The following is a 27,134-nucleotide window of genomic DNA, read 5'->3' as shown; positions in this document are numbered from 1 at the left end:
GTGGATTGCAGGGGCTGCAGAATACATGGCCTGGCCTAATGATGAAGAAAAATATTTTTTAAACCCCCAAATCTTTCTCAAAACTATTGTCTTGTATTTCCCTCAGTATTTTGCAGAGGGTGTGTACACCTTCTCTCAGTCACTATTCCAAAATGCCTGTCTTTGTACAGAGAAGTATTGTCTTCCATCAGTGCAACAAATGAGGCTTTTCCCTATGCTTTTGCTTAAAGGCTGGGCAGCGGAATTGGCATTTGATTCATAAACTTTTGATCCATACTTAATCCTAGGGTGACATGCATCCAGAGCATGCAGACCTTTGGATATTTTGTACCTAATGAAGTAGCTGTTGGTGTACAGCACAGTAGGAGACTCTCTCATGTTCTCAAAGATCAGCTTTAGAGTCTGTCAATGTACCCTGGGTGAATCTCTGAGGAGAGAGGCTGAAAGAGTTCCTGAGAAGCAGCACCTCTTCTGTTTGCTCCCCTTTCTTTGCAGTTGGTATGCAGTGAAATTAAAATTCAGCAAAAGGTCTTTTTGTTTTTCATCCTAGAGCTACTTATGCTGGACCATCATTTCACAGCAACATAATCCCATAAAATATGGGTAATTGCTCATTTCAAAATGTTCTCTTAGAGCCCTGTAGATCAGGAGAATGTCCTCTGAAAACTGGAATTATTCTCATTTTATTTGGTGAGAATATAATTAAAGAGACAGGAAAGCAGTGAAGTGTAGCAATAATGAAATACAATTTATGACAGAAATGTTTTAATCTTTCCCTGCCCTGCTTGCAAGTAAGATAGATGATGTAATCCTGATTGCCTGTAGGCTTACAGTCCAGCTGTAAAGCAGTCCAGCTCTGGGGAGATGCTCAGAAGTGTGACTTGCTATGGCAAGCTTCAGGCAAATCTGATGCCCCATTTCATTCAGTTACACTTTAAAATACAGAGAAGGTTATAAGAGGCAAGAGGTCCAAAGAAAAGAGATGGAGGTTGTGCTGAATCATAGTTGCAGACTGAAGTCCTCTACAAGGAGTCTGAATCATCTCAGAAAACTGAGAAGAGTGATGCAGTCTTAGCTATTCTCTACTGTTATGCATCACAAGACCTGAGTGTTTCTCCGCAGGCAAGCTGGGGCAGCTTTGCTTCTGCTATCCAGTTCCCTGATTTGGCAGCTTGAAGAGACTAGCAGGCCATTTTCTAAAAAAAACCCAACAAACCAAAACCCTCAGTCATCAAGAGAGAGCAGGACATCAGAATCCCTAATACAAGATAAAAGGAGTGATAGGAAACATCAAAAATTCCTGTTATGCAGAGCAAATGATAATAATATTCAGAGGATAAAGTCAGAATGGTACTGAACCTTGATGCTTTCAGGAAACTGAGCAGTTGTGTATGGAGAATATCTTTTCAAAAGTTTCTAAAATTGCTCTAGAAACCCTCAACCTTGTTGAAGCAGAGGCTCGGCTCACTTGCACAGAACAGGTTATTATTAGTTTAGGCATTTTACAGGAGTGTCTGTGTCTTCTATTGCTTCTCACACATAAGTCTTGAAGTGTGTTATAGGATGGTCAATATTGTTGTTCCTGCTGTGATGAAAGGCCAAATAAGCACTCAGAGTTGATAATTTGCCTGGGGTTACCCAGAAGCAGAGCAGAGGACTCCAGAGTGCCTGTTTAGTATGTTATTCACTTGATCGGTGTTTCCTGGGGAGAAGCCACCCGGGGAAGGCTGGCACAATATATTCACACAGACAGAGATCACATGAAAGAGTTTAGCACTTCAAATTGACAAAGGCAAAGTAGGAGTGCAGAGGGATGCATTAATTTTCTTCTAGTCTCATGGCAGGTTAACAGAAGAAACACAGCTCCAAGCCAGGTGCCTTGCCTTGCTGACAAGCAGCCCACCCCCAGGCCAAGCTGGCTCAGCCAGGGTCTGTGGTCACACTTGCTCCTCCTGAGCTGACACCCTATTTTCATCTGGAGGTGGAAGAGAGAAGTGATAATATGAGATACATTTATTTTGCACACTAATTAATTTCTAGGAACAGAAAACAGAAGAACTCTCTGGCAAAGGGAAACAAAATAAGAAGAGAATTTAGAAATGCCCTACCATGTATTTCACATTTGGCAATTTGTACTTCAGAGTTAAGACAATTTCATATGTGCCCTTTGAAAGCATGAGGCTGCATGCATGAAGAAGGCACCTATTTCCCTTATGTTTTGAGCAGGGAGCCATATGTTTTAAAAAGTAAGAACAATTTGTGTTGGAGCATTAAATCTACCCATCTAGGTAGCTGACTAGCTTTCTCACAGAGATGGCTGTCCCATAATGAAGCTGAGGAAACAAGGCTTAGAAATCTAAATATTAAGAGTTGTGTAGGAACATAAATTAGGAAAAATGACAATTTTAATTACTTTCATTTACTTTCATGTGCTGAGTTCCCAGGCTGACATCAGAAGTTACACCTGTCAGGTTGCTAGCAGGGTGGCGTATGGAGGCAGAGGGGCATGGGACAGGATAGGCTCAGTCCCCATGTTGACAGTAGGATCTGCAATGACAGCGTATTATCTGATGTAAGAAATCCCTAATGGAAATAGGAGCGTCACAACATCTCCCCCAAACATGGAAAGTACATGTGGGGGTAGCTATCAGCTAAGCAGGAACTTCCAGGCCTCTGGGCACTTAAATCACATCATTATGACAGATACCTCTGGATTCTCTGATTGAGGTTTTCCTATTATGCTTGGAAGGATTATGGATGGAAGAAGGTTTAAATGATAAAGTGAGAGTGAGGGAACGCCTACATGGTGAAAGAAAGGGTGACTGGAGCCTTTTTATTTTGGTGGATTTTGTGGAATAGAAAAATAAAGCTTTAAGGCATGATGGTGTCTAACACTGTGCTTAGATGCACAAGGTTTGTGTGTTGTGCCTGTTTTGACTATGAGGTCCTTGGGGTAAGGGCTGCAGGTGTTTTAGATCTTTGTGCAGTCCTAGAATGAAAACATTAACGATGATTGTTTTTCATGACAGAGGCTATGGCAGGCTGTGTTTACAAAGAGATTCAGTTTATCCAATTTAATTATTTCTGCTTAAACAAAACATGTTCATCTTAGTTTTCTGTTTGTTTGTTCTTTTATTTTTTTTCTTTTTTAATACTATATTCAGGTGAGAAGTGTCCCTTTGCAGTATTTGACAGTTACTTCTGTATGACCTGAATAATTTAATAAAAATCAATTTATGTAGCCCCAAATGTCAAATATATCATTACAGTTGGTTTTCAATGTCCATTTCAGTCTGGTTGTTTTGTGCTCGACTGCCATCATAGAACTAGAGGTAACAAGCCAGGGCCTCATTGGTATCAGCCACTGGACGGCACTCAAAAACATGTAGCCATTTAACAGGCAAATGCAAAATCTATAAACCAGTGCAATGAACCACGTGCTACTGTTTTCCTACTGCTCCTTCTTCTATTCTGCAGATACAAATTACATTAATCTGTACCACCAAGAAATCTGCAGACTCTAACAGAATGTTGGCCTTCAACTCTGCTGCATGTATGAGAAGACAGATAGGAAGTAGGAGCACTGGTACACTTTCCCTGACATTCATTATTTTATGGAGTTCTTTTCACGTCTGTTCTTGATTCTTCTATAACCTGGCCACATTTGACTTATTAGCTGTTTTGCTGAAAAAGAGTAGAAGCTACTTCACCATTTCACTGATCTGCTTTCAGATAGTTGTCCTTTCCCTTTAATCTTATGGTTTTAATAATTTACAGCTAAGTAACAGGCAAGGAGCTACTCTGGAATTTGCTTTTAAGGACAGCTACATTCCAGGAGCAAAATCTAGAAGCATTATTTACACACCATTCTGAGAAATGCATGTTACTGTGGTTGCTTTCTTATTTAATTGGGTTGAAATAGAATCCAACATCTGATTTGGGAGTACTTCTGTGTCAGTACAGGCTATTTTCTGACTCACCTTGGTAAGTAGACTATGTGAGTCTCATTATTTGAATAGGTGAGTGTAAGAGGCTTCTGTATAAAAGGTTACAGTTAATGTTTATCATTTTAACTGAAGAGGAAAGGTGGGGAAAGTAGAATGGGGATGCACATCTATTAGCTAATTTTTCCATTTCTAAAATCTATTTTTACTTTACAGGTGATGGAAGTTAAAGGACAAATGATTCATGTGCCAGAATCAAATTCGATTTTATTTCTGGGTTCCCCCTGTGTGGACAAGCTGGATGAACTGATGGGCCGAGGCCTCCATCTTTCAGACATACCTATCCATGATGCTACTCGTGATGTCATATTGGTTGGGGAGCAAGCAAAAGCCCAGGATGGCTTGAAAAAACGAATGGATAAACTGAAGGCAACACTAGAATGCACACACCAAGCCCTGGAAGAGGAGAAAAAGAAAACAGTAGATCTCCTTATTTCTATTTTCCCTGAAGAAGTGGCTCAGCAGTTGTGGCAGGGGCAGCAGGTTCAGGCCAGGAAGTTTGATGATGTCACCATGCTCTTCTCAGACATTGTTGGCTTCACTGCCATCTGTGCGCAGTGCACGCCCATGCAGGTCATTAGCATGCTGAACGAACTCTACACGCGGTTTGACCATCAGTGTGGATTCCTGGACATCTACAAGGTAATAGCTCAAGTTCTAAATTAGCAAAATCTGGTTGAAACTAAGATAGAAAAAAATCCCAGTAGCCATCTTCTTAAATTACAGACCTTCCCTATAAAAATGGAAAGGCAATATTTTTGTTTCACCTGAAAAAAAAAACCTGAAATAAACCCATTGAAAATCAAGTGCTTCAATGCTGAGCTGTCATCATGGTTCCCCCATGGGAATATATGCCTCATAATCCCAATTCCCTACAGGAAAATACACATCCTGTATTATAGCCTGGTTTCCTTTAGGTGACACATCAGCCAAAGTGTCATAAGGGTGATGAAGCGCACAGTGGTGTTCCTAGCCCAAGCTACAGCTCCTGGAAGGCACTCAAATACTTCTGTTTCAGCTGAAACTTGAATGATTTAGGGTTTAGGCACTTATCATTCCCCTGAAAGAATTCAAATTTTCCATAAGGAGTGGAGCATTCACTAAAAGAAAGTGTTAGAAGAGATTTAAACTTCCACTGAAAAACAGGAAGAGGACAGCACGTGTCCATTCACAGTAAATTGAATGAGTGGGACATGGCACTGGGGTGTCATGCTCCTTTGCTGCTCTGCAGAAAAGGAGATATTTCATGTGTTCGTCCTGGTACAGACTTCATCACCTTCCCTTCTCTTCAGTGGATTTGGCATCCAGTATGTATCTGAGAGAAAAAAGAGGAGAGGTAGAATTTAATAAATGCAGTTATCATCTGTGTTATTATCATGTGAAATCTACAGAGAATATGTTTTGTATATGCAATACCTTTAATTTTGTGATAGGAAAAGCAGAGAAATTTTTTTTTTATAAGTGTAAAATTATATTTTGACTTTCTGTCTGAGTCTTTCAAACTAAAGCACCAGTTTCCAAGCTGTTTCACATAGTATTTGTTGATAGACTATAGAGAAAAGGTCTTCACAAGAGTGCTGTTCCTTTGATTTTTAGCCTCTAATATGCTGCAAAAGGCATAAAAAAATATTAATTACCCACCTAAGTAATAATTGTGGCTGAAAGGTTACAATACATACCACAGGTAGAACTGAGCATGGTATAGATACAGGTTGGTAGGACAGCATACCAAAGTAAAAGATCACACTGTAAATAATTTTTGTGCTCCTGGGCTAGGGGTTTGTATTACTAATGCTCAGAAACCAAAGGACTACAGTGGAAGGTACCAACCCTCATTTGAAAATTGTTACGGTGGCATAGTCAGAAAAGATTGGGAGTTTGGTCTCGGTTTGTATTTATCTGATGTTACTGCACTGGATCTCAGGACAGCTCTGAGAACGGGACTTGAGGAACTTCTGACCCACAGTCCAGAGTGATATCTAGTGACCTTGTTTCACATGCTGTATCTGGTACATGGGTGTAGTTAGTGTTTTCCCAGATGATTAATTTTAGTTTGCTGTTTTGAGGCATTCAGGACATTCTTTGTTGAAAACTATGGTTGCATGGGAATAGGAAATAAAGTTTGTAAAACTCTATGACCTGTTTGGAAGGAAGGTTGGCTGAGTCCTGTGAGAACACTAAGAAGGAATCTTATACATAGGTCATGAATTATATCATTTAGACCATGGCTTTCTGTCTTTCACCTAGTTTTGTGCCACTTTAGATAGAAAGATGTTAACTGTATGGAAATACTGTCCTGACCAGCGAAATAAGATGATGGCTGCTGAGAATCATGAAATAAGACTTATGCATTCAGAAAATGAATAAACCAAAAAGTTTAAACCCTCATGTAATTCTATAGCAGAGGAATAAACAAAACTTATTTTTATATGGAAGGATGTCTTACACCTCTAACATCCATTCTTCCCTGTTACTGCCTTAATATAGCCAGTTCTTTCTCAGATCCTTTCATCCTGGGTTTTCCTCCACCTCCCTTCTCCCCCATGTCCTCTGAGCCTCCCTACATGTCCCCTGCTTCCGTCCACAGGCTGTCCATGAGCAAGGCAGTGTGAACTGTGGCTGTTTTGGAGCTGTACTTTTTTTTTTTTTCATTTGTTTTTTAACTAGAATCTAATAAAGTTACTGTGGGGTTAGGTGAGAACGACTCAGCTGAGCATTACAGAAAGGCAAAACTCAGGCAATGAACCCTTTTTCTTTTCCTTAGAGAATGAGGCTTAAAATATAATGACTATTCTTTTGGAAAAGCATTTGCATTTTAAAATAAATGTAGCTCATGTGTTTATATCTTTTTCATTTGTTTCAGATGATATTCTGGAAGCTAAGTTTATTGCTAGGAATGATCACCACAACAACTATAATTTTAGAAGTTATTGTCAGGCAGTGACACCAATATGTAATCACCAGTATTTGTACCCACAGCCTGCCTCTAAGATATACTCCTGTAACCAGGCTACAGAAATTTATCATGTGACCTATATATACACATCAAAACAGATCAGTTTCCAAATTTGCTTATTTTTAAGCAATATGGCAAGAATAATTTGCAAAGATTATTTTGTGAGCACTTCTGAATAGCAAATTCACCATTTGGTAAACAGAAAATTAAGCAAAATTCATTAAATAAATTCCATGCTGTAAATTATTCACCCAGCTTTACTGTTACAGCATTTTTAATTCAGGACCTTGGTGCTTCTAATCTTGGACTCAGACAATGAATGTAATACTCTCAATTGTTTCATACTATTCATTCAGGAATGTTTACAGAGAAGTATGGCACAGAAATAAGAACAAATACTCTTGTATTTAACAAATCAGACATAGAGGGCAAGCATAATGAGCTGTTGGATACAGCATAAGAGAAGCTCAGAGAGGGCTGAAGGGGAATGAATCAGACTGACGTTTCTTGGAAATGAAAACAAGTAGCTATAACTGGTGAGGTAGGGAAAGGATATCCAGTGGATGGATGCATAGGTAAAAATGACACAGGCAGATGATGGGCTCAGAAAACAAACTTCACAGGAGCATTTTGAATGGATACCAAAGATGACAGATTATAGTTTTCCAGGCTGAGGGAGAACATTGCAGTAATTGGGATGCACGGTGATATAAGCCTGGGCGACAGTTTTAGCAGTCTGGAAGAATCTGTGTTTTAGAGAGTGAAACTTTAGAAAGAATCTGCTTACATATAGCCTTGATGAAAAGATCAAGAGGGACACTCTTGGAGTAATCACAGAAGGGAGAAGATGTGAGAGTGCTGAAACCTGGCAATGCATTTGGAAAGTGGTGCTGCTGACTGTCTGAGCTGATTGTATTAGGTTTGGAACTCAGGAATGGGAGAAAAAGATGCTGCTGAGCAGGGAGTGCAAATCAAAGCAATGTAGATGCAGATATTTGGTAAGTTACTGTCTGTGGACATGCAAGTAGAAACATGAACTTCAGGAGCAGAAGTGATGGGAGAGAGAAGATCTCAGTAAATTTTGAAAGCAGTTGCTTTGGGTAAAATATATACTGGTTGGCCTGACTGTGTCTTTGTTTTGACCTGTTTTTCTCTGTATGTTCTGTTGTTGTTGAGCCAAGTGCTGAGAAATGATGCTCCAGCTAAACCATCCCTTTATCAAATAAACTATTTAGGTATGCTGCAGCTATGGCTGCTGGCATTTAAAACTTAACTCTGCAGACTGATATCTTCCTTGCTTAAGATTCCTACAGCTTCTGTTTCTCCCTCCAAGTAATATGCCTTTGACATAAGAAAATTTTAAATATTTTTTTTCTTGTTGAGTCCTGTTGCATTTGTAGGCCTGCTTTCTGAGCTCTTTTGCCCTCAGTTTCCTTTCTGAAACAACTCCATTTCCTTTCCTTGCCCTTTACTACATGGAGTAAAGACAGCATGTATTGTGGCTGGTTTTTTAGCCATGCATGCACTGGTTGGGTGGCTATATATGCTGGCTGGGTAATGCCAAGCCAAATAGAGCAGGACAAGGCCTGCTCTTGTAGGTTTTAGTTTCTTTTCCTTTCTGTGGTCAGTGCAGCATTGTCCTTGAAGACATTTGCAGATTTTCCCCTAACACTAAACTTCACATTCTATGAAGTGCTGAGTCTCCCTTTCCCTGTCTGAGCAGAGTCCTAAATGTTTTCAAGAATAAGCTATTGTCAGCTGCCACAATTTCTTTGCTATACATCTTTGTTGTCAAAATTTTAATTGAAAGTTTATTGAATATCTATTGAATGAGACAATATAAATCCACAGGTTAATTTTATAGATAGAATTCACAACTCTGTTATGTGAATTTCTGTTTTTTCTTTGGTTTCATTGTTTGGCTAAACTGATGCTCTCTCTGAGTGGTGCCACACAAATACCTCAAAGTCCTTTACGAGCCTCCTTGGGCTTCTCTTTGGGTATTATTCCTGGCAACATTATTTCACTTACTTTACACTGAATGATATTATTTTATTTTTTCTGAATAATAGAGTTGGTACATCAGATCTTCATTTTCTGATTTGATACACCTTACTCTGGCTACAGCCTTCATTTTTGCTCATTGTAAAGACCTGAGACTAAAAAAGGGGTCAGAAGTCTGGACTGCTTTTCAGTATTCAGGACTGATACCAGTTCTGAAAAATGATGTTTATATTGAGGTTGAGATAGAATACTTTTAGGAACCTAATTTTAAACTCAGATTTTTTTAAAAAATGAGTTTACATTTTTATACTGGTAGTTTAAGTTGCAGAAATCAGTATTCATTTTACAGAAAATACAAGTACTTTCTCAGTGCCGTGCCTAGCCCTCCCTGAGATATTTGTACATGTTCATATATACATTCTTAAGCTTACTATCAGTGCTATAATGACAAAAGAATACTGCAATGACAGGAGTCATGAGCTTCAGACTATTCTGAGGTTTTCCAGGCTTTATGTTTTGTAAGTTAAAAAACCCATAGTCTCCAAGTTTTCATATAAAACCTATGACCACTATTTTTGCCTTCTTTCCATCACTTCTGCAATTTTAACCTTTTAAGTTCATTACAACTACATGACCATTTTGAGCAGGTTTCAGATTCTTTTAGCTTCAGCTTAGGCATCTGCAGAATGAAGATTATTATGAAATGCAACTGACATGTAAATGATACTGATACTCTTACATAAGCAATATGATACACATAAAATACCGTCATGTACCTTTTTAACAATTAATAGGTGCAGTTTTCAGGATTACTGGTGTACTAGGTATTACTTCTTCCTGTTCACAGTCAGTGGGTTTTCAATGGGTAACAGAGAAAATGGGTGATAGAAGAAAACTTCCATTGCCCAGAAGCTCTCTCTTTGCGGTACCACCCAGCCTGGTAGAGCTGCCCGTCTGCACTCTGCTCTGTTCAGGTCCCACAAAAGAGAGCTCCTGAACTGTCTTCCTTTTCTTGCTCTGAGCAGGCTATAGCAATGACTTTCTCCATGAACTCTCTGGCTGTGCGTGGACTTACTTGCTGAGTGAGGTGGTCTCACTCCAGTATGAAGTCAGGGCAAAGCTGGGGGACCTGTCTTTTTTGGGAACTCAGAAGTGTTCTGGGGTTAAGTTAAAAAGTAAAAAGAAACAGAAAAGTTTCCTTGGATTTTCCCTGCAGGTCTGATGTGACGCCACCCAAGAGCTCTAGGATATTTTAAGACTTCCCATTACTTTAAGCGTTACTTTCTGCAGCCTTGTGGAGGATTTACACTTTTTGTCTTTAGGGAGATGTGCAAATGAAGCAGACATGCAGGCTTCAGAAGAGTTGTCCTTTACTTTATAAACATACATACCTGCACAAAGCACTAAAACATCTGTGCATGTTCCCCTGTTTTCGGCAATTCATCACATAAGAATCCTCTAAAGAGTCTAGGACTTCTGCTTCTGTATATAATTTTTAATTCAGGAATACCATGCTTGTATATATTTGCTTCTCTTTCCTCTTTTGTCTCTGTCCTTCCACTTTTGTCTTATCTGAAAAGCACACGTTTGTTTTTAAGAGTCCTGCTCGATGTCTTTCAAGCTGCACAGGAGCCTTATGGCCTATGTCCAGCCTGCAGGTCCTGGGAGTGCTTCCGAAATCCTCAGTTTGTGTGTGAACCCTGGCCATATCCTGACTTTTTATTTGGACAGGACCAAGAAGGATATCCTCATTTGGGGATCCCTGCTTCGTATTGAGGAGCAAGCCCAGGCATAGTAGCTGGACAGGAACTATGGCTAAGAGCATGCCCTGTTGCAGCATACAGGTGTCCCTGATGCTATGTGTTGTAAACCCCATGGTTATTACTAAATCCTTTGTTTTCTTGTTTTAAGTTTTTCCACCTTCTAAACTTTAGTCTCTCTGAGGGAATAGAGAAAATTGATTTCACTTTCCACCAGCCTAGGCTATTTCCATTTAAACAGTCTGGTATTGTGTCAGATCTAGAGGTTAGATAGTACAACCATGACAACATATGGCTGGCCTTTCATATACATGTACATTCCAAAATGCAGCATTTTCATTCATGCAAATAGAATTCATAGCTGTACCTTAATTTCTTAAATGATTTAAATGAATATGGAGGATACTTAGGTAGGTTAAGAGAAACTGACCTACCTATGAATTTCAAGACAGATAAATTAAAGCTTGCATAACTTTCAGGAAGATGTTGTTGTTTGATAATAGTTTTAATACCAGGGCTATCTACAGCAAATTAAGACCACTCTTACATCTGGAGAAGGGCAGCGACATTAAACTGAAATATGTGTCTTAAGTTATGTATTATTATTTTAATATTTGCTTATTTTGTTAAACAGTTCTTTACTTTGACACTGCAGCTACCTCACATAAGGCAGAATGCCAGCCAGGACATTTGCTATTCATCAGACATATTTGGCGTGATTTTTACAATTTCATACTTGCCTACAGAAGAGAGAAATCATTTATGCACTATGACTTGTTTATTCCATGACTGTTTTGTGTAAACCTGATGCTGACATTATGTAAACTGTAGGCCTTCTAGCATGTCTCTGTTTTAACTAGTGAAAAAAAACATTTAAAAATACTAAATAATAAGTCTACACAGCAAGTACTATTTGTCTCTTTTCCTTTCATAAAGAAAGCAGCACTCTGAAAGAATGTGTAGATGAGAATTCCTCCATATATTGGATACTGAAAGATTTATGCTTAAGACTGCTAAATAGGTGCTGTAGAAAGAGTTCGAAAACAGCTCTTCCTGCAAAATGCTCCTGAACTTGCCAGCGTGTAGCATCATAAAGCTTGCTAAAAATGAAATGGCCTCAGGCCTGGTAAAAGCAATTGCCTTATAATTAGGCTCTCAGGAAAGGAGCTGGGATTTGCAATAAGGCATTTCTTTTAAAAATATGATCTTTACCAGACAAGCAGGTTTCTGAACTTCATAGCTGTACACTTGGAATCCATTCCTTCTCACATGGGAGGGGTTTTCCATACACTGAACTATTTCCAAAAGCAGAATGCAGTGTCATAAAAGCACTGTGAGTTACCTTGAAACTTGGGCACAAGGCTTCGCTACTTAGGAGTCAATTTTGAAAAGTTAAGAGACACAAGCCAAGAGAACAAACCACTAAGGTAGCAACTGAAGAAGATTCTTGGGTCTATTTGAAGACAGTCTTATGCTCAAATCCTATCTTGAAAACTTTAAAAAAAACCCAGGAGTTTTTTTATAGTAGCCCAGAGATTTTGGGAATCTATAAATAATATTGTATCCAACAGGTAGAATTAATTTCTAGCAAAAAACCCTAGACCTAAGTATTTTAAGCTGACAGATGTTGTTAAGTTTCAGAGTGTTTCACAATTCAACTGCGTTTCAAAGCTTTTCTGCCAGATCTGCACAGTGGAAGAACATATAGAACACTTCAAAATGCAAACAGAACTAGGCTTTAATTTGTATTCACACAACTTCAAGAAAACAAATGGGTTTTCATTAATTTGAAAAAGGTCAGTATTCAGTCTTTGTTATGTAGGCAGAAATGTAGATCTAGAAGATATCTCACGGTCAGGTATAGTTAGGCCAGGCTCAGTAGCGGTTTTCTGAACTGCAATTACACAACCTCCAGCGAAAGAGCACACTCACTTCACCTCTCAGTGGAATAACATATCTAGTTTCTCTCAAGTGTATTTCTTTGACATTTCTTTCCTTAGAATCTGTATTTTAGATTAAGGGACTTGTTCAAATCTTTTTACCATAAGCTGCCCAAAATACTTCACGTCTGCCCTCCCTCCCAGTTAGTGACTAATAATATCCCTGACCTGCATGCCAAAATACAGGATTTTTTTGAGCTAAGCAGGATCTTGCTGTTGTGCTGACAAGCAGGGTTTTAGAACTAGCAGTCAACACACTCATGCAGTCTTTTTTCCTGTTTTGGGGTACTTTATGGGAGCAGAAACATACATTCTGTAGTGCACTTTCAAAGGCATGGGGTGAGTCATGCATAAGAAGTTAACATCTCACCTAGAGTCTTTTGAGAGTTTCATGAACTAAGCCTACCCAGCGTGTGGCCATCGTGGCCCTCATAAACCTGGTTTTCAGCCATTTCTCAGAAAAAGCATGCTGATGACAGCATGGGAAGGGTCTTGTATATCAAATGACAGTTTGGGCATAGAAGCAGGCAATTAAGCAAAGATAGAAACATTTGGGTCCTGCTGTAGTAAATGAGTAAAACAATGAGGTTTCCAGAATTCAGGATGGAATACTTCATGCCCTGGAAGTTCATTTTTCTTTTCAGTGGCTATAGAAAGAGTATAGATGAGTAGCTTAGAGGCTTAATTTTTGTGTGACTGACACTGGGTAGTGTGAATCCCATCCTGAGTGACAATGTTGTAAGGTTATTACTGATCTTCAGAGAAATATTTGGAGAAGAACTTGGGTAGAAAGAAATATGGAAGATGTCAATCATGTATTGAGGTCAAATATGGATATTAAATAAATTGTTCCCTGTGATGAAAGCTGAGATTGCTGACTTAAAATAAAACTAGAATGGAGAGAATCTCCCTTTCCTTCAGTCTTTGTCCTATACCAGTTATAAAGGAATTCTATTTGCTCCTGAACTAGAAGTCACAGACAGGAATAATGAAGCCGTAAAATGTTGGCTGTATACCATGGCTTTTTCCTAATTTTCCTGCTGTACAATTTAGGGCAGAAAACAGGTGAAAGAAAAGCCCACTGAGAGATACTAATAACTTTAATGTTTCTTACAGGGTTATACTTGAAAGAATTTCATCTTAAGGCTGAATTTTAGCATGTCCAGAGAAGGGTAACGAAGCTGGAGAAGAGTCTGGAGAGCAGGTCTTATGAGGAGAGGTTGAGGAAAGTGGGGTTGTTTAGCCTGGAGGAGGTAGAGGGGAGACCTTATTGCTCTCTACAACTACCTGAAAGGAGGCTGGAGTGAGGTGGGTGTTGGCCTCTTCTCCCAGGTCACTAGCAATGGAACTAGAGGAAATGGTCTCAAGTTGCACCAGGAGACATTTAGGTTGGATATTAGGATATACATATTAGAGGAAGATATCATTGTAACAGCTCTTTGTTATTATTTCAACATTATAAAACAAAATTTTATAGCATATCTCCCAGCAGTAGGAGAGTTTCAGGCTATTGGCAGAAAGTTTGTAAGTGATAAGAAACAATTAAGTAATAAGCTTCTTTTCAGCTCATACACTTTATATACTGTGGCTGTAAACAGGGTGTGGAGCTTTGAGAAGCTTTTTAATATTCCAAGCTTTCCTGCCAACTTAAAATTACAATGATTATGAACACATACTTACTTAAGCAGCAATAAATATTTATGGTGATTAAAATAACAGAAACATGTAAGACCATGCATGAGCAGGATCTGATGCATTTGGAAACTCAACTGAATTTGAAGAAATATCTGTTACTCTATAAAATGAGGATAAGAAATCAAGACATGGAAAGGGCTGAAGAACATCTATGCTTAGTTACTCTATCTAAAAACTGTATGTGTGATACAGTTATATAGATAATCTATATATGTTAATAGAATAAACCAGATAAACTTTTAACAGCATAATGTATTTTTCCTCATACATGTACCACTAAAAGGGTTTCTTTTCTCAAGGAAAAGCATCCTTGCGCAAGGGATGGTTACACAACACTTATGTATTTACTTGCCAGAGTAATCCTCTGTTCACTTAATGACCCATGCATAGCACCAAGGTATCCAGGAATGTCCTGTAGTTCTACATCCTGAATTGCACTGTAAATTTAAAACCAAAACCAAACCAAATCCTGTTCTTTCTGTATTTATATATCAGAAGGGTGTTGAAGGATGAATGTCCCTTGAATGGGTTTGGCTTGAGAAGGGCTCCATTAGCAGTTAATTTTATCTCAGCAGGACAGCCAACTTACACTAAAATCATCAGTGCAATCTGCATTAAGGGCTTTTATTTATGGGTGACACTTTGAGTTAGAGACAACACTTTAACTGTGTTTATCTCTATAGTGAAGGCAATCCAACTTATTTCCAATTTATTTACTTGATTTGCAAGAAAGAGTTGAACACACCATAGAGCAGTGGCATAGATTATTTTAGGGTCAATGTGTACTAAACATTATCACCCTTAGGAGTGAGATAATAAATACCTACACAGCCCTATGAGTGTTTTGGAGATGGAAACAATAGTACACAAGTACCCTTCAGAGGAAGGTGAAGAATCTACAAGGGACATGTTGTTAAGGGTAGATCTTCATAAAAGAAGACAGCTATTTTTGAATTTTCAGACCCATTTTTTGTACATATTCAGTTTTAATCATAAACAAATAAGCCTTCTTGATATGAGTATAATTTAACCCATTAAAAAGCAAACTGCTCACAGACTTATTTATTTCTCTTAAATGAAAAAGAAGTCACGAGTACTCCACTGTAACAGTTATAATACTAATTATCTATTAGGCTTTTACAGGAAACCTTCTGAGAGAGAGGACTAAAACTAGATCCAATTCTTCTTCCAGCCTCTTATTTCAGTGGATTTAATATTTCTGATTCCTGGAGAATTTCAGATTAGAATTGCCACACAAGTGACCCCCATGATTACATTTTTTATGTTTATTTCAAAGCTGTGCTTTGAAAAAGGTTCTTATAAGATTTCTTAGACTGTTGGGATTCCTGAATATTTTAGATGAAAATTTTAAAACTTGCCATTGCAGGTTTCACTTACACAATTACATTTCCCCCCCCTTGTGAGTAACCCTATGAAATGAAGTGTGACACTGGAGTTTCTTCATTAGTTCTAGTTGTTCATGTACATAATGACTGGTGCATGTGCATTCACAAGGAAGAGTACAGAAGCAGGGATGTTACTACAATACACTACATTTTCCCTTCTAAACTGTCATTGAATCAGCACCCCAACTTTGAATCTGGGGAATATCCTTCAGCTACAACTCCCAGTTTCTCAGTTAAGTAGCAACACAAGGTTTAGCTACTGGTAGTTAGCAGGGACCTGTTGGAGCTGCCCAGGAGACAGTCCATTAATCTCTGTTCTCTAGATGCATTAGAACTGGAGAAATTATATTCTGTCTGCTGGGCTACCAGATCCATCTGCAAGTCATATACCACCTAAAATCAGTATGAATTAAGAATAAGTGAATATAAGACAATTGCTATAGAGCTCAACTTCTATTAAAAGTACTGTTCATGTCTAAAACAGACGTATCTACCAAGGACAGATAGAAGCTGGGTACATAGAAAATGTCTTCCCAAAAGTAGAAGATGCTTTTGTTGTTTCCTGCTGCAAGTCTTATGCATTGTCACTCTATGGTATTCAGCAGTCTCAGAATATCTACCAAGAACCTTTTTCTGAATTGTAGGGTACACACCACTCCTTCAATTAATTATGAATCTTAATCTTTGATTTGTTGAGGACCTCACTGAAAATCTTTTGGACATTTCCAGTGACTTGCCACAGAGCTATAGAAGGCTTTATAGAAGGCCTTTGTATAGCAAAGTAAGTAGCTGCAATGATTCCTGCCTTCTTTGTTTGTTAATTAAGAATAAAAATTATATCCTACATTTTTTATAGGTTGTTCTAATTTTGAACTCTGAGTTCAGCCTCACTTCTCTTCTATGTTGCTATATATTAATTCCCAATTAATGGAAGCTCCAGTGAAGCTGGTCACAGTGAGTGTAAATCAGTGGAAAGAGATGAAAAGTAGTTAAGAGTAGGTCAGGCGATCAGTGAGTGGCTAGAAATACAAAGAGCAGAAAGAAACAATTATTTAACTAGAACAAAAATGTACTAAATCTTAATAAAGGTACAACTGTCAATCGTATGCAAAAATTGATGAAATATTCAAAATAGAATATATTCTGTTTTTTAAAAGAAGCAGGGTAATGTATTCCAGTCTTAGAGTGATAGCAAAATACCTTTTCCTGCATATGTATTTAGGAAGGCTATAAAAATCAAATATACTACTAATAATGGACTGTAATAGTCACATTACAAAGTCAAGAACTCAGAAGTTAGCTTATCACTAAGTAGAGTTTTCCTCTGAAGTTTCATTACTGTATATCATCATCTTGAAGAGCATCAAACAGATCTTAGTGCTCCTATTTTTAGCCACCTTGAGTAATACCTTACTTTTCTCTTATTTCTACTGACATTTACTTGAATATTTGTGGAGTAAGTTGCTCTCTGGTGTGCACAGTGATTTCAGGAACTACCCAGCAGATAGTTTGGAGTGAGCTATGAGCAGTGCTTTGTTTTTCTGGTCCCATTCTTGCTCCTCAGCTGAGACAAGAGAAATCCTCTTCTTCCCCATGTGTGTCTGACTCACTGACAGGCCCAGCCTGAAATTCTGAAGTGTGATGTGTCGCTCTCATTGCAGTTTCTATTTTAATGTCTTCATATAACCTCATTAATTTCAACAAGGCCACATGCAAGGTCCTGCACATGGGTCAGAGTAATCCCCAGTATTAATACAGAGTGGGAGATGAATGGATTGAGAGCAGCTATGAAGAGGATTTGGGGATATTGGTAGATGAAAAATTAGATGTGAGCCAGCAATGTGTACTTGTAGCCAAGAAAGCCAATCATACCCTGGGCTGCATCAAAAAAAGCGTGGCCAGCAGGTCAAGGGAGGTGATTCTGCCCCTCTGCTCGACTCTTGTGAGACCCCACCTGGAGTACTGTGTTCAGCTTTGGGGTCCTCTGATACAAGAAAGACATGGACCTGTTAAAGCGGGTCCAGAGGAGGGCCACAAAATTGATCAGAGGGATGGAGCACCTCTCCTATGATGAAAGGCTGAGAGTTGGGATTGTTAAGTCTGGAGAAGAGAAGGCTCCGGGGAGACCTTATTGTGGCTTTAAATATATAAAGGGGGCTTACAAGAAAGAGAGAGGGAGACATTTTACCAAGGGCTGTAGTTATAGGACAAGGGACAACAGTTATAAACTGAGAGTAGATTTATTCTGGATATAAGGAAGAAATTTTTTATGATGAAGGTGATGAGAGACAGGTTGCCCAGAGAAGTTGTGGATGCCCCATCCCTGGAAGTGTTCAAGGCCAGGTTGGATGGCGCTTTGAGCAACCTGATCTAGTGAAAGATGTCCTTCCTATGGCAGGGAGGTTGAACTAGATGATCTTTGAGGGTCCCTTTCAACCCAAACCTTTCCATGATACTATGACTCCATGTGAGGGGACCAGATCAAAGTGCCATGAACAACCTGAATTATAAGAACTCCTGGAGCTTTTTAAAAAAAAGGAGTTGGGGAAAAAAAAACCACAGATAATTGGAAAATTTGTCAAATCTGATTTTGAAAGAGGACTGAACCAAGGTTAAGGTTTGATGGAGATACTCCGCATGGAAATTTCAGTGTAAATGCTTAGTTGGGGAAAATTTTAGTAGTCACAGAAAACAGGGTCACAAAATGGTAAATCATTAGACAACCATATCACTACTCATCACGTTCAGTTCCAACTACAAGGTCAGTCTCAACAGTCCTAATCATTCCCCTGGTTCTCTAGTATTACTGTCAGAGGAACTTCATAGGGACAAGCAATTTAAAGATTATCCTACAATGGTATTATTATAATTTTAATTTTCAGAGTGAGACTAACATGAGGCAGCTTCAATCCCATTTTTCTGGTAGCACACAGATATGTACAGTGCAACTCTGATGATGCTACTCATCCAATGAGTGCAATTTAGCTGTGAAATTAGTTTACATAGCTATGGAAATTTCCAAAGGGGAAGATGCTAACAAAGTAAGTAGGTTTGCCTGAACGTTGCAGGAACAGTATATGGTCCCAGATCTATACTTGCTTACGGTTGTGTAATGCAACTAGCTTTAGTGGAAAAGTCATTCTGAAATTAAATCATTCAACAAAGCAGAATTTGTATTCCGTTTTTGTATTTGACATTGTAGACTCACGTCTTTTTGTAGTAACCCCTTTATTTCTGTGCAAACTGGTTATGTTCATCCACAGTTTTTAAGGATGGCAATGTGCAGTTATTTGGTTTTCTGCTAATTCTTCCTTCTGATTAGATAATTTTTTACCGTCTATTTCTTAGACATCCAGAGTGCCTTTTTAACTTCTGATACTTTTTCTCATTATACTCATGTATTTTCTTCCCTAGTTTCTATGTTTTTCACCAGCCATTGCAATATACCTGCCCATTCATTTGTCTTTGGAAAGACAACCTCCTGGACTGCAGGCAGTTGGCAGTCCCTGAGATACGGCTTGGGTGAAACAGGCAGACAGACAACAGTATTGATTGCTCCTACATGCTTTTTTTTCTCTATATAAGTACTATTAGGAGCTTCCAAAAGTGACGAGGGAGCTCTAACCGCTCATGAGAAACCCTCAGCTTCTTCTATATATCCTCCTGCACAACCAGCAGGAAAGGCTAAGGAGCCAAACTTGGCAATGGGCTTGTAGCAGTTTCTGTAAGTTTGATGGTGGGAAGTGTTTGCTCATACTGCTCTTCTAGATTCATGCTTTGGGTACATTTACATGTATTGCTTACTTTTTGAGATACTATTTCCAATTCTGTTTATCAGAACTGGAAGTTAATCTGAGAAGGTCCAGGTCTACTAGTTTTAGTAGAATCCTTGCAGAAAGAAGAATCAGCTGTATTTATTCCCTGAAGAACTCGTTGCTCACTGCATGCTTTCTGCTCACCCTAGTCTTTGCAGAAACCTTTTCTGGCATTCCTGTAGTGTTGTGGGCAGGGTGAAAACCAGATTAGTTATGTAGCAAAAACCAAAATAATCCTTGAGGGCTGAGTTTGCTTAGGCATGTATTAACAGACTGTGTGCAGAGCATGTTGCAGATGTGTGGGCAAGCAGACTACAACACACAATGATGTCAATAAAGCTGCAGAATTTGAGGGCTTCAGTGTTTCTCAGCCTGCCTTTATCCAGAGCCAGAGGGCTTCTGTAATTTCTTTTGCTCCTGCTTCCTCCTGAGGGACAGCTTTCTTTAAAGACAATCAAGGAGAAGAGAGAGGCAAGGCCTGTCTGAAGAGCCCAGAGGGATCAGTCTGCTGAACTTGATGCCTGAAGGTAGGGAATTCACAGTCAGGTAGCCTGCATAGTAGAGAGAGGCAAAAATTCTTCTCTGAAAATAGCAGACAGGTGCAGTTGGAAGTCTGTAGCAATAGCATCTCTTTGTAAATTATCCCTATACCTGGAAGAGCTACCTGCTAATGAGAAGTTATAGGTTCTTCACTGTTTTTAATGGTGATTTTTGCTTTTTCTAATTCTTTTCCTGATATACTTTTCTAGCAGAGCAGATAATAATTATGAATTATTATCATGTAGCACTATTCTTACCCAACAGCAAACTCAGCCAGGATAGTGTCAAACAAAGCTGCAAACTATTTCTTATTTGGGAAGATAGAGTTTTCTGTATTACTGCTATGGGAAAATGTTGTCGTATCACAGCTGATGGCATACACTGTTCTAGATGTAATATTCTTCTTTGTTTATAATGGTGATGAACCAGTATGCAATTGCGTGTCAGGTTTTGACTGCACCTGTTTGCAAACTCAGGCAATTATGCTCCGTTGCCTAATTGCTTATTTTATGGATGTTTTGCTCACATGTTTTTAAGCAATGCTATCTGATTGCAGATAACTAATGGTAGGGATCTCTTCTCATTATCATACTTCAACATTTGATTTGTCTGATTGCTGCAGGTGGAAACAATAGGTGATGCGTACTGCGTTGCAGCAGGGCTCCATAAGAAGAGTCTTAGTCATGCTAAAGCCATTGCCCTGATGGCACTGAAGATGATGGAGCTTTCAGAAGAGGTTCTCACTCCAGATGGGAGCCCTATTAAGGTAACCCCTTTGCTCCTTATTCTCAGCGAGTGTTACGTGGACCTGATGAATTCCATTGTGTTCTGTCAGTAGAAATCTGTTTATTGCTAGGAGAATTTTTTCCGTCTGTTTTACGGGCACATACTTCAGTCGTGCCCATCAACAATCAGGTAAGCTACGCCTTACTTTAGTAAGCACAGTAAATGACACAGACTAGCCGTTGCTTTGTCGTAGGCATTGAATGCCTATTTGTGGCTAGAGAGCATTAGATGCACTCCTGGAGCCCTTCCTCCCATTCATTTTAGTGTGAGAAGAAGACAGTCACGCTACAATCCAAAGCACAGTATGTGATGGTAACTGGGAAATTTACTTCGGATGGAGGCTCCTGATCTGACCTTCAGCACTAGTGTAGAGGCACTCAGAGAGTTCTACGGCTCTAAGGGGCCACATGCCTCTTTTCTAAATAGTTATTGACCTATAACAAAAGAAGAATGTGTAGACTGCCTGCTCTTTCTAAGTGTTAATGTGCTTTCTTCGCACACAATTCTAGTTCCCTCTCTTAGACTGGTACAAGAGGTAGCAGGAGATGGAAAACCACATATGCTTTTGTACCATTTAAAGTTCCACTACTGTTCTGCTTCTCTTGATTTTATACCAACCTTGTAGCTGCTGGCATTTAAAATTGGTAATGTTTAGGGAAGAAATAACATGGAGCTATATATATGCCTTTGTTTTTCAAGGGTCAGATTACATATTGTTTTCATTATGTATACACACTCCTGCTTCAGGTTAAATTGTTGTTCCCATAATACAAACCTTTTGTTTTCAAAGAAAATGGGTGGATTATGAACAACAATTACTCAACACTGTTTAAAGCCTATAACAAAAGCTGCATGTAGCTGGATGAGAAGGCTGGACAGACGTCCCATGGGATGATTTACATCATGGTTGAAATGCACTTAGTAAACTGCAATTCCTCATGTCTATTAAGAAATGAGGATTACATCCAAAAGGCTTCTTTCCGCCTCCCCCTTCACCCCTCCCCCAAGGAAAAAAAAAATTAAGACCTGTTTTGAAGGTTGAAAAATTGACAGAAAGGAGGTAAAACTTTTCAAAATGTATTCAGGGATGTAGCTGTGATGCTCCTTGAGCAATAAAATTGTATACTTCTGAGTTCAAACCCTTCTCTATCTGTTAGGCCATTAACTTGAAAGATAACTCTTGAGCTCTTTGTGTGTGGTGAATCAAGAGAGATTTAATCCAAATGAACTGTTTTGCCCAGAAAGAAGAGTGTGGATGCAAGGCAACCAAGCTAAAAATTCCATTAAATATGGCAATACAATATTCAAATGAAAATATATTGAATTGTGGATGAAATATTTTTATTTCTAGACTTCCTGATCTCAGGAGTAAACAACAGTATTCTATTTTCTCCCCTCCTCCCCCCGCCAAACTGGCTGATAAGGCTTGATTAAATAGGAAGAAATTATTCTCAGCCATTTTATGTAGTACATGACACCACAGTTATTTGAAGTTTGTTTTATGTTAGCGGGCTAACAATTACAGCACAGTCAATCTGTTCTGATTGTCTTTTCTAGTTAAGAGGCAGACATGATAAAGTCTCCTTGGTGTTTGCAGGGGATTTCTTTTCCAGGATCATATCCATTGTTTAAGCTCTCTGAGGTCAGCACAGGAAACCACAAGTTCAGAAGTTATTCCCCAGGTTTGTGGGGTGTGGCTGATACAATGCACATTTAAGAGGCTAATTACTTAGGGGGGTGACGTTTTTTCAGACCAAATCATTATGAATCTGTTCGGGTTGTCCTGGTTGCAGAGGTTTCAGCTCTAGGGAAACCTAACTGCAGTTATGAAATGTAGCGCTTTTTATTTGATGAATACTCAAATAGTTATGTCTAACTTTATGATTATGTTTTATGGAATATATATATTTTCTAAATTACTTTGATGGATATATTTTGTTGTCATCTCAGAACTGAATTCACCAGAATGCAAATATTTACTTTCTGTAGTGCTTGAACTGTTAATCCCTGTGATAGCAGTGGAAATCTTATTGAATGACACTTAGAGTTTCAGAGAAACACTCAGGAAGTTAGGAAGAAAAAGTAAATGAATGAATGAAAATATACCATACCATGTAAGTGGGAATTTAGGATAAGATTTTCACCTATAAAGTGCATTAGCAGACAATCGAATGAAGTTTGTTGTCTGGCTACACAGTTATCATTTGAAAGTATTCATTATAGCAATAAACACCTTGTTTGTACAGCCATGTACACTTTATGAAAAATCTGCTCCCTATAGAAATGCTCATGTGGCCGGTAAACAGTGATGGGCCTCAGGATGGTGACAAGTTGTATGAAGCAGATCTGGTTTATATCCAGATGATGCTCCCACACCTTGAGTCAGAGCTCATAGCATGCTGGTGGGAGCACCATGGTGTGCAGCTGACACGTACTCAGGCATTTGGCACTTCCAGCAGAGCCAGAGGCAGCAGCGATGCAGAAGTGGAATGGACACCCTGAGCCTGCACTCCTTATACCTGTGTAAATAGCCTGTGATTTGCAGGGTAATGAAAAAAATGTTGTTTTGCAGAAAGAGATTGAGCTATATTATAGCAGCCTCCACAAATCCTATCATCAGTGTTGTAACACAGTCTGCTCTTTTTGAAAGAAATATTTGTAACAGAAAATGGGCTGATCATTCTCCTGTGAGTGATGGAGAAGGCTTCAGGTCCCAGTACAATTTTTTTTTAAACTCGGTTCTATTTGAGGCAAAATCCCATTACTTTAGCATGAGCTAAGGCCTTAGTACAAAAGAAGGTTTTTTTGGCTCAGACACTGCATGTAGAATTTGATATACACTTATACCCTTTCAGCAAAACACTTTTTAGTCCAGAAGCACTCATTTTATTTAGGTTTTATATGACTAATTATGTGCAGTGCCCTGTGACTGTAGTTTGAAAATATTGATTTAAAATTGTCTTATACATTTAAGTGGGTGTTACTTGAATTTAGGATATTCTTCATCTTCTACTACTTTTTTTTAGATAAAATGAAAGTACATTAGTTTTAATAGCTAGAGATGATGCTGTAAGAAGAATTCTCAAGGGCATTGACCTTTAGAGATGAAGGTCACAATGCAGAACTCATTTGATGTGTTAAAACCCATAGGATATTATCAGTGGCATCACTTTTTATCATGCTTCAAATCTTGCCTAATTAATTGATCTGCAGTATATATCCCAAAGAAGAAGAAAGGCTTCCTTTTCAGTTTATTGTTTAAAGGGCTGCACTGGCAGAACATACCTAGTTTTGACTAATGAGATTTCCCAAGAGGTTGCTCTCTAAGATTATCTGTTTATTTTTATAGTGTATGAAGGTGGTCCTAATAGGGTTGTGAAGAGATACAGAACTGGGAATACACAGGAAAAGTAAATTATTTATATGAAGCTGCTGACATTAACTACAATTATGTATATCTGTTGTGTACAGGTGTTCCTATCTAAAACATAAAGATTGGGCCCTACCACAGTAACTCAAAACATGTTTTAAAATATTTTCCTCCACAGCAGAAAAATGCCATGTATCTTTCCAATGATTATGTTACAATAATGTGAGAATTAGGCCTGTAAATACTGTTACCACAAACTGAAGCAAATATGTACCCTCACCTTTCTTTTTCTCACCTGCTAATGATGAGTTAATGAAATAATCTAAATAGAACAGTGCAGAAAAATTCTGGCAGATATTGGCTTCAATTCAATTAATTTACTCTCAGGTGGGGTAGATGGGACCTTGTATTTGCAAAGCACATAGTCTGATCCTTGGCTCAGTTGTTTCTTTATTACCGAGAGAGAGTGCTTGACACACTTGCAGCTTCTAACTTTCAGATGTGCGTTGCCAAACCTTTTTTATTATGGGATTTATAAGCTGCACTCAGACAGTACATTCTGGTATTAGCACTATCAACACAAGAGCCTGTCTTCGTCTATCAGCTAGAGAAAGAACAGCATGGAAGAGGGACCATTTCATGTGAAGGGTGGAATTATCCTCATCTGATTTGAAACACTGACAGTTTGAACATCTCAACTTGTTACTGTAGCTCCCTTTTTAAATGGAGAGAGTAAAGCTATTTTAGTCTGTATTCACCTGACATGCTTTCAGTGTCTAATTTATAACGAAATATTTGAATGAATATTTGTCAGATAAGTGCTACCTCAAGGGTGAGCAGGTAATGAGCTCTCAGAAGGATGGATGATCCCAGTGGAAGGAGCTGGACAGAGACACAGGTTCAAATTTTTGTTAAGTCACAGCCTTTCCATTTGAATTTTACATGTTATCCAGACTTTTCTATACTTCAGCTTCCCATACTTCATACTTCTATACTTCAGCTCGATCCCTCCTGGATGAGGGGATCGAGTGCACCCTCAGTAAGTTTGCAGGCGACACCAAGACGGGCAGGAGGGTTGATCTGCTTGAGGGTAGGAAGGCTCTGAAGAGGGAGCTGGACAGGCAGGATCAATGGGCCAAGGCCAGTTGTAGGAGGTTTAACAAGGCCAAGTGCTGGGTCCTGCACTTTGGTCACAACAACCCCACGCAACGCTACAGGCTTGGGGAGGAGTGGCTGGAGAGCTGCCTGGCAGCAAAGGATCGGGGGTGCTGGTTGACAGCCACCTGAACATGAGCCAGCAGTGTGCCCAGGTGGCCAAGAAGGCCAACAGCATCCTGGCGTGTATCAGGAATAGTGTGGCCAGCAGATGCAGGGAGGTGATTGTGCCCCGTACTCGGCACTGCTGAGGCCTCACCTTGAATATGGTGTTCAGGTTTGGGCCCCTCGCTACAAGAGGGACATTAAGTTCCTGGAGCATGTCCAAAGAAGGGCAATGAAGCTGGTGAAGGGTCTGGATAGCAGATCTTATGAGGAGTGGCTGAGGGAGCTGGGGTTGTTTAGTCTGGAGAAGAGGAGGCTGAGGGGAGATGACATTGCTGTCTGCAACTACCTGAAAGGAGGTTGTAGTGAGGTGGGTGTTGGTCTCTTCTCCCAGGTCACTAGTGATAGGATGAGAGGAGATGGCCTCAAGGTGCACCAGGAGACGTTTAGGTTGGATATTTGGAAAAATTTCTTCACTGAAAGAGTGGGCAGGCATTGGAACAGGCTGCTCAGAGAGGTGGTGGAGTCACCATCCCTGGAGGTATTTAAAAGAAGTGTAGATGTGGCACTTTGGGACATGGATTAGGAGACAGGGTAGCGTTGGGCTGATGCTTCGACTTGATGATCCTAGAGGTCTTTTCCAAGCTTAATGATGCTATGATTCTGTGATTCTATATATACAACATAGGTGACAAATAATTTTTTACAGCAAAACCATTTCTGTAGCATGTCTAAGCTGTGTGACTTTACAGCCATGGAGCTGAACTAATTTTTGTTTGTGTTGTCTGATTAAATACCTGTGGTCGTGATGGCTGGAACAATGAAAGCCTGAGTTTGATAAACCTCTAATATCTGCTTGCCAAATGGTAAATTTTAATAAGCATGAACTCTGCCTCAGGAGTATGGGTACAGAAGAGACAAAAGGGCTCTGTGGATTGTAATGGCTCATGTCCACAGTGAGAGTGACACACTCTTTTGAATAACATGTCAACACTTGCTTGAATATATGCTTTCTTTTTAGTTACTAAATGAAGCGGCCATTCCCAAACATACAGTGAGAGAGAGTAGTTTAGCAAGTGTTGTATCTGTAACCCTTTTCAGTGTTTCCTGCCTTGCTTTTGATTTAGATTGTGGAGTGCTAGTTTTAGAACAATTTAGTGGTCCTCACCAAATATGCATCTTTACGTAAGCAGTAAAAAGTTGTCTGTTTTGTTTTAAATTGTAAAAGGCTGACTGCTGGTGCAGGCATTCTCATCAGACCTCTGTGAAAAGCTGCTGCATTACTGCAGTGCTCCTTGCTCCATCTGTGGTCTCCTAGCAACTTTGCCTTGTACCTAATGTCTACATCAGACTCTGGAAGGTATATAATATGCTATTTCAGAATGGATAACTTTAAGTTAGAAATTTCCTTGTGTTCAAAAGGTACAGTTCCACAAAAGAAACTCTTGCATTAAGAGATTTTTTTTACTAAAACCAGCTGGTGAGCCAGTACAAGAGTTCTTAGTTTCACAGGCTTACCAACACTAGGGCAGCACAACTCTTTTGGGGAGCATTCAGAGCTGCACATCTCAGGGGGAAGCTTGGTACTTTTTCTTGAG

At 39.2% G+C, this 27,134-nt stretch overlaps 1 protein-coding gene across 1 annotated transcript in view; it reads left to right on the top strand.

Annotated features, from left to right (window-relative positions):
* The window catches only part of GUCY1A2 (guanylate cyclase 1 soluble subunit alpha 2), a 166,510-nt gene that overhangs the window by 87,976 nt on the left and 51,400 nt on the right, over nt 1-27,134 (top strand). The window contains exons 5-6 of the mRNA XM_075082227.1: nt 4,161-4,646; nt 20,743-20,886. Coding sequence (XP_074938328.1) covers nt 4,161-4,646; nt 20,743-20,886 — 630 coding nt within the window. The remainder of the gene's footprint in view (nt 1-4,160; nt 4,647-20,742; nt 20,887-27,134) is intronic.

The sequence above is a fragment of the Phalacrocorax aristotelis genome, chromosome 1, assembly GCF_949628215.1.
Source record: "Phalacrocorax aristotelis chromosome 1, bGulAri2.1, whole genome shotgun sequence".
Lineage (NCBI taxonomy): Eukaryota > Metazoa > Chordata > Aves > Suliformes > Phalacrocoracidae > Phalacrocorax > Phalacrocorax aristotelis.
The sequence above is the reverse complement of the archived record's forward strand: the minus strand, read 5'-3'. Positions and strand labels throughout refer to the sequence as shown.